Source organism: Populus trichocarpa, chromosome 5, assembly GCF_000002775.5.
Source record: "Populus trichocarpa isolate Nisqually-1 chromosome 5, P.trichocarpa_v4.1, whole genome shotgun sequence".
Lineage (NCBI taxonomy): Eukaryota > Viridiplantae > Streptophyta > Magnoliopsida > Malpighiales > Salicaceae > Populus > Populus trichocarpa.
This window is the reverse complement of record NC_037289.2, coordinates 9,999,752-10,008,789: the sequence shown is the minus strand read 5'-3', so window position 1 is coordinate 10,008,789 and position 9,038 is coordinate 9,999,752. Positions and strand designations below refer to the sequence as shown.

Here is a 9,038-nt window from a genome sequence, read left to right as displayed (position 1 = left end):
TTATCAAGCCTCTTTGTAATCATCTTTGGAAATTAAGGTCCATGGTTAGATAATTGGGTTAGATAATTGCAGGTTGTGGGACGGTAGGAGCTGAGGTCTCAACAGCTGCACTCTAGACAGAATCATATGCCTGTAGTATGCAAAATTTTAAGCCCACTGGGACCATAAAAATGGAGGAAAAATCACATTAAAAACCAAACAAAAACTAACAAGAGTTGAATCAAGAGGGGGCTAATTCCAAATCATTAGATTGCTTGCACCAAGATCACAAAAGAGCAGTTGTGCACAGGAAGAGATTAAAGAGAACTTACATAATTCATTAAGAAAAACTACAATGGTGTTCAAAGATTTTAGCAGGACCACTAAGTAAGTGATTCCCTGTGAATCTAACATTGGCCGAGGAGGAAGCTATAATGGGGAAGGATTGTATTTGCTACTTGTGACTAACAAGAAGCATTTGTGGCCAATGAAACTTTCCTTCCATGACATGCATGCTTGAGTGACCCATTCAATCCTAAAAGTGTATTTGTTTTGAACTCAATAACATCTACTATAAATAAGAATGAATCTTCATATTATATAAAAACACGCAATCAAGAATGATTTTCTCAATACAATTTCATATTTCTGTTAGTGTATGGTATATCATATATCACCACCCTGTATCTCTAATGGTTTGCTTTTCTTCAACATGAGTCATGCGTAGGGGTGAGTAAAAAAACCAAAAAAATGATTAAACCGAGAAAACCGGGAAAACAATAACCGAAAAAACCGAACCGTGAAAAAAAACCAATTAAAATTTTGAAAAAACCGACCGGTTCGGTTTCGGTTTTATAAGACTGAAACCGAAAAAACCGAACCGAACCCAAACAGAAAAAAAACCGAACCGAACCAAGCCAAACTGAAAAATCGAACCAAACCGAAAAAACCGAGCCAGACCGGTTTGAACCAGTTTTTTTCCTAAAAAACCGAACCGAACTTAAACCAGTCGATTTGAACCGGTTTCGGTATTTGTTTTTTAAAAAATTTCGGTTTGGTTACTTTGTTTTGATAAAAACCAAACCGAACCGAAAATTATCACCCCTAGTCATGCAGATTGGGGTTTGATTTCTTTTATAAAAAAAAAACTTTGCAATAAGGTAATTCTAAAAAAATATATAAACTTTGCCGATAAGAAAATCATAAAAGGATGTGACGCAAACAAAAACAACATAAAACGACAACAAATATAAAAATATAAAATCTTTAAAAGAATGGATCACACAAAAATCATAATTCATAATTTTATTGATAAATATTTCTTTTCATATAGCTTGCATTTCTAAGAGGGTTACAATCCTTATATAAACCCAAAAACCAACATAAACAAACTATAAAACCTATAAATAAATGAAAATAATAAAAATCTTAAACAAACTAAGAAAAATAAAATTATTAACCATATTATTTGATTTCCTAGACTAAATAGAAAAAATATTTTTTCTTAAAAATCTCTTGCATCAATCTTTCCATGTTAAAAAAAAATTTATCCTCAAATTTAAATTATTTTTACTTTAATCTTGTGAATGTCCAACTAATTATCTCTAATTTCTTTTCTTTCTTCGCTTTGGATATACAACAATTTTAGACATTAACTCTAGTCCCTTCACTTTAAAATTTGTATAAAACAAATGGTGAGGTTAAAGAAAACATCCAGATGTTGATTTTATCATTTTTCTCTAATGGAATCATGTTCTAGCAGGCCAAAATAAAGGTTATTGACAACAACAATAGGAGAGAAGGCTATGATTTGATAGGCTTAACAGTGTATTTAGTGAAAGAAACCCAATTAATTTGGGTAGATTTTGGAGGAAGGAATATAAAATGTGTAACTTGGTCAGGAATTTATAATGCAGCATCTGTTACTGCATGAGGAATTTTAGATAGATTAGGGTCTTTATAGACTGCGAGACCTAGTTTTTTCTTAGCACTTTTAGTAGAGTTGCTTAACAAGTGTTCTGATTCATGAACAACTGATACTGTGAATAATTGGCTCCATTATTAAGTTTCTTAGGGAATGCATGTACTGATTACATACTGGGAGAGATGAAGTTTTACTCGCTTATCTATAACTACAAAGTGCATTATCCAGAAAATAAAGTTTTCTCGAATCTCAAAATAAAAATATGTACTGAGGGATAGCGGAACTACCAGGAGGAACTTTCATGGTGATGACTATATTATAGGAAATAATAATAATAATAATAAAAACCTTTCTTAATTCCCAGCACTAGAAAACAACCATATTTTCTTTTTATAAGAAATATAATTTCATTAATATCAATGATGATACATCATCATTATTATTTTTATAAGATTTAAATAAAGATAAAATTAAATATAATCGGACTTGATAACAAAAATATTAACTACTGAAACTTCGAGTAGAATCTCTCTTCTCCAATTTAGAGATTTTCTAGTAAATTTTCAGGAAGTCCATAGTCAAACTTTTTTCTGGGTCTCAATTCCTTGAAATAAAGGAAAGGGTTTTGTTTTTCTTTAAGAAAAGTTAATGTTTTAGCTGTTAGAATTGGTAACCGCTACAGCTTCCTATATTGGAAAGCTATGACAAGTCTAGACTTTGTCTCCTAGTAAAATAGGAAGGAAAAAAAAAGAGGATTACTCCTATGGAGAATGATGGAGCAATATATGCCTAGAATACGTTTTAGGGTTTATAGCTAGCCTACTCCTCCAATTTGCTTTCGCAAAAGAAGGAAGAAATTGAGAAAAGAGGCAGTAAGCATAGCGACCATTAATTATGGGGGAGCATGCAACTTATCCTCAATGGCTACTGCACTTGATAGAAACAGAATTTTACGAGCTGTGTGAAAATCATAGCGATCCAAATAGAGCAAAACACTGCAACTTCTTCTGTGTGGATTGCACTAAATCACCACCGTTCTGTGACCACTGCAACAGCAACAATGTGCATAAAGGGCACCAAGTCATCCAAGTAAGTTATATATTTATAGTTCCTGCTTCGTAATTATATATAATAATTAGGAGAACGTATTTAATCATTGTTTGTTGGAATATTTTTCAGGTTTACAGATCTTCATACAGTCCAGGAATCAAAATACCTGTGATAAGAACACTGTTCGATATATCCGAGATTCAGCCATATTCCATAAATAGGAATTCTATTATTTATATTCAACAAAGAACTTCAAAAGAGAATAGTAATGGATCGGTAATAAATCAAAGTCAAAGACCTCTGAGCAATCACAACTACAGTGAAACAAATCATAAGAGAAAACGTAGGTGTGAATCATGTCAATGGGAGCTGACGACATTAGAAGATTCATCTCATAACTACAAGTTTTGCTCGGTGGAATGCAAAGTTGTAAGTTCTGATTAATGCTTCTGATTATTATTATTATAGCTTTTGTTTCTGTATTAATTTTCTTCAATTTTATGTTCATGCTGGGCGTCTTTTTCTTGTTGGATATTTGCAAACATGTATAGAATATAATAAAACAATTCTTTCAAATCATGGATTAATTAACAACTTATTATACAAGTTCAATTTTGGTTGCAGAAAGGATCAAAGCCTTCAAGACAAATAGAAGATGATATTGAGGTCTTTGGTTCCATCAATGGGTGTGACGAGCAGTATTGTTATGCTGGTAGAAAAAGAAGAAAAAGTATTCCCAGAAGGTCTCCTTTATCTTAGATTTTAAGCAAGAAAGTAATTGTGAAGGAGCTTCCCTGGTAATGTCAATGGCTAACTTCACAAGTGTAAGATCAACAGATCTAGTTGAAATTATTTAGATTAGCCTTTCTCAGATGCCTATGTAAACACTACAGCACATGTAAGATGTTTTTGCCGGTTGGTGTGTGTTTGCTATTGGCTTTGCCAACTAAGTTTGCCTCATAATCCTATCAATTCTATTAAGAGCATATTGTAACTGTAAAATGCCAGTTCAATCATTTAAGATGCTTGAAACATGAATTATTTTCTAGGATATGTTGTGGGATTCAGCCCGTTTTGTGTTTTGTTTTTAGTAGTAATTATTTTTTAAAATATTTTTTATTTAAAATTGCATGAGAGTAATGTTATTTAGGAAAAAAAAAAAAACAAGTTATTTTTGACAACAATGTCATGATTTTGAAGAGATGTATTTTTTGAAATTTTATTAAAATAATATTTTTTTATTTTTAAAATTTTATTTTTAATAACAATACCATAATATTTTTGAATGATTGGAGTGGTGCAGGGAAAAATCCTTGCAGTTTCATAGAAAGTCTTGGAGGTGGGATTATAGTTTTAAAACATGGCCCAGCCTGGTGGGTCAACTCGAGATCTGACCGATTTAGGGCTGGAACCAAGCCAGGTTGAAGAAAAAACAGGAGAAGAAAAAACCAAGTGTGACCCGGCAAGACCCGGTCAAAAACTCGGTTGCAACCCGTTGACTTTAGGTTTTTTTTTTTACTAAAATGACGTCGTTTTGATTTTTTTTTAAATTGACCAGGGTGACCTAGTGACCCGGTCAAAACCCGGAACCCAGGCCTAGGACCGGGCCAGCCACCGGCCGGATATAAAAACTATGGGTGGGACGCCTCATTCCCTCAATAATTAATCCAATTATGAAACAGCAAATCTAGCTAATAAATTACTCGAAAAGACAATAATAAATCTTTCTTATGAATCATGGGTTAAACGCACCAGAACATGCACACACACGCACGCACAGAATTGGCCTCTCCTGATACGAAATCTTGAGATAATGAAGTATGAAGCTAATTAAAATTTGAAGAAAAAAGCTAAGTCTAATTAATACATGTACCACTCTCTTACTCTGCCTTCAAGAATTTGCCACAATCCGTTGCATTAATAAGCATGTGCAACGAATATATAACTCTGAAATGTTGCAACAGCAAAAGGAAGTCATTTTCATAAAAAGTTGCTTTGTGAAGTTTAAATTCTTTTAAAAGTTGAGTGTTTTCATACAGAGAAGAAGGTTAAAATGATGATTGAAGAGGAATTTTTTTATTTTTTAATCATTAGAATTTAATTAAATCAAAACTAAGATCATAAGAAGAAAAATTCTTCTAAATTTCTTAATTTTAATTACAAAAACAAATTGAATAAATTACTCTGACCAACCTATAATTTAGTCATGTTTTCACTTTAAAACTAAATGTTTGAATATTATACTTTGCAATTTTTATCAAAGCATATTTTTAAAATCAATATAGAGACTATAATACCTTATATATATTAAAGCGTAGAAGGTGACCATAACCACACCACTCATTCTCTCCCTTCTCTCTCTAGGTCCAAACCCACCAACCAAAATACAAAACACAAAACAAAATGAAAATCTAGTAGATCAAGCAAGCTAGTAGATTCAAACCACCCAATAAATAAACAACTAGTTATCAAGCAAACCAATAAAACAACAAGAAAACCAATTAGATCCGGACTTTGATAATGAGTCCTCATCAATAACAAGATAACTCAATAGATCCAGACCATCCACAACTCCCAACAATTAAGATCCATAACCTTTCTTCCCACACAACTCTCACCCACTTGCCGCCATCCACCCCCACCATTTTTATTCGCTACAAGATCAATATGGTTGTTGACCTCTCTGACATATTTGCCTACACATGTACAAAACAAAAACAAAATTCTCTCTCTCTTTCTAAGAAATCAACAAATCAAATTTTCTCTGATCCTTAAAATTGTATTTTTAAATTCTCTATTGAGTACTGGACTAATGTCTCATTAACATCATCTATATGTTCTCTTTTTAACGATTTAGCTAGCCTTCAAATACCAAATGAGCTGGTGGAAAGTAAAATTCTCATTATATCTTATCTTTGTTTGAAAGGATCATAAAATCAAAACAAATTAACACTTTATAGAAGAAAAGCTAAAAAAACTGCATTTCTCACTTGTTCCTAATATGTTAAACATGAGGAGGTGGAAGCTAAGAAATTGATAAATTGGGGCAATATACAACAAAATCAAGGACAAATATATAAATAAAGTGAAATTAAAGCTGTTAAAAAACACTAAATAAACTTCAGGGACCATAGATGTTGAGATAATCAATGATCCTGTAATATGTGGATTGCTATAGGAAATAATTAAAAGAAGCTTAGCTTATATTTTCATATCTAATTTGAGGTTCATCACAAATTCATTAGTGGTGTCATTTACGGAAATTGAATATAAAGCTAGTTCATTCTAATCCATCACAAGAAATTCTTTTCATGGTTGATGAAACTCTAAAATATAGAAGAATAATTGATCTCCCTACTATAGAAACTCTAGCTCCTCTAGATCTTCACCAACATTTTTATCAAGTGTAAGTGTTCAACAATATTGTTCTAGCCATATAACAACATCTTCTTACTCTTCCGTTCCATCAATAAGAAATATAATATACAGCTCCATTACATGCACCACGTGCACGTAGATAACTCTAGATCTATAAAAAAAATGACAAAACAACATACAAAGTAAACACAATACTCCAACTCTCCAAATGAGTTGCTATGAAGAGCACTCCTCAATACGCCCTATGTTGGGTTTTCTGAAATACATATACATAGCGAAAATAGTAAATTTTAAATTTTTTTAGGAATCCCAAGGATCTCGTCAGATAGATTTAGGGTTGTTTAGGGTTTAATCAAAGATTACCAAAATATCAAATGTTCTTCTCGGCTTTGAATAATTACTTTAAGGTTGAGTCGTTGCAAATCACAAGTCGTTCAATTGTCCAGCTTCTAAGGGTAATCAACATGAACCACCAATAAGAAATCTCTTAATTGTTATGTCTTTAAGTGTTAACTCTTTTCTTTTGTGTTTTTTAAGTGTTCTGTAACTTGCGTAGTTTTTATCTCTGTACAGAAAATAAAAGGCATAACATTATATTTATAGAAAAACCTGAAAACCCTATAAATGATAAAATATCAATTTCCCCCTAGTTTAATTTCTTATCAATGGCTATTATATGTGTGATACATTAGGTTCTCTAATAAGTTAGTCTAAATATAAATCACAATCCTAAATAAAATAGAATTAAATAAATAAATTTATTATCAATTCAATAATTAATTGATTTATATTTGAAGATCAAGTATATATTAGTTAGATTGACTTTTATAATATTATTAGTTATATGATTTTGATAGAACACATGTCGCTATCATTGATAAATTTAAATGAGTCATGATGAACATATTAAAAGTTATGGGTTAATGGTATGGAGCTGACATCATTAGGGTTGCAAGAGTGTTGCAATACTAAGATAGGATTTGTCATGTGTTGTGATGTAAAAAGATTTGTGAAAGAGATTGATTTTAAAATAATAATTATATAATAAGCTCTAGAACTATAACATAATAATGAAACTAGATGGAATGTGAAAAGGTTAGCTTTTTTTAAAAAAATTATAAGCTTTATAGTTGTTATTATGTGTTCTTTTTAATAATATATTTATTATACAAAGTCCATTATAATTAACTAACTAGAGTTGGTTATATCTAACTAGCTTTTAATAATAAATATGAATATAATAAATATCATATTGATATTAACTAGATCTCAATCCTAAATTATGTTTGATTATATTACTTTACTATATAATTTAATCTTTTTTCTGTGTGAATATTCTATAATTCAGTGTATTGGAATTTAGAAAAGCAGACTTAATATGAATAAAAAAGAGACGAAAATATTAGGGGTAAATAAAAAAACTGAAAAACCAATTAAACTAAAAAAAATAAAAAAAAAATAACTGAAAAAACTGACCAGTTCGGTTCTAGTTTTATAAATTTAAAATCAAAAAAATCGAACCGAACCCAAACAAAAAAAACGAAAAACAAACCGAGCCAAACTGGAAAAAACTAAACCAAACCGGTTTGGCTCGGTTTTTGTTTCTTTTTCCAAAAAAACAAAAACTAATTTTTTTTTTTTTTTTATAAAAACCAAATCAAACAAAAAAAAATATCAACCCTGTAAAATATAATTAGCTAGACAAATTCAAAACACAAAAATCTGCAGTCCCTGTCTGTGTAATATGACCTAGAATCGAGGTTACTACCACATACATACAACCTGTCTCCCACAACTTACAGGCTGGCAACTCCTGCACAGTGATCACGTAAAATGACAAATCTGACGTGGCAACCAAATACAGATATCGAAGCAATCTCTCCTTAATTCAAATATACACACACACACACACACACTCACGCACGCACGCACCACCCTCTTCCTCTTCAGATTTCAGACCTCTCATCACCAGCCAAAAAGAAAGAAAAGTAATAATAATAAAAAAAACTCATGGGCATTTGCAGTTCTTGTGAATCAGCACATGTAGCAACGGCAAAGTTGATTTTACAAGATGGAAGGTTACAGGAATTCTCATACCCAGTCAAGGTTTCTTATGTTCTTGCCAAGAATCCTACCTGCTTCATTTGCAACGCTGATGAAATGGAATTTGATGATGTTGTTTCAGCTATAAATGATGATGAAGAACTCCAGCCGGGTCAGCTCTATTTTGCTTTGCCATTGGGCTGGTTGAAGCATCCATTGCAGCCTGAACAAATGGCTGCATTGGCTGTTAAAGCTAGCTCAGCTTTAATGAAAACTGGAGGGGCTGAAAAATGTAGGTGCCGCAAGAAATTGGTGTTTTCTGCAGACAATGATGGTCGCGGTGGTGGGCCGAGCAGAAATGGTGGCAGGGGTAAGCTTACGGCAATGTTGAGTGCAATTCCCGAGTAGGGATAGTCTGGGAATTTAGGGAGGGGGTATTGGTGTAAATATTGTAATGACGCGGGTTAAATGGTTGAGACTCTTGGGAGGTTGTGCTTGGTAAGCTGATTCGGTGGTACGATACTTCTGGCTGTCACCCATTTAAGGGTCGTAATACAATTTTACCCCTAGATGAGTTGATTAGCTATGTTCGAAAATAATAATTAATTTTTTCTTATTAGTAACAGGTGAGCATGAATGGCTCCGTGCGTTATTACTATTTGCA

General features: G+C 32.1%; 1 protein-coding gene across 1 annotated transcript; it reads left to right on the top strand.

Moving 5' to 3' along the window:
• The first annotated feature begins 8,231 nt into the window (after window positions 1-8,231).
• On the top strand, window positions 8,232-9,038 carry LOC7480479 (uncharacterized). The gene has a single exon (XM_002307196.4). It carries the CDS (start codon window positions 8,342-8,344, stop codon window positions 8,780-8,782), a length of 441 nt encoding a protein of 146 aa, XP_002307232.3. The 5' UTR covers window positions 8,232-8,341; the 3' UTR covers window positions 8,783-9,038.

What these genes read in the sequence shown, in the direction of transcription:
- LOC7480479 (XM_002307196.4), top strand. Translation starts at nt 8,342, where the DNA reads ATGGGCATTTGCAGTTCTTGTGAATCAGCACATGTAGCAACGGCAAAG.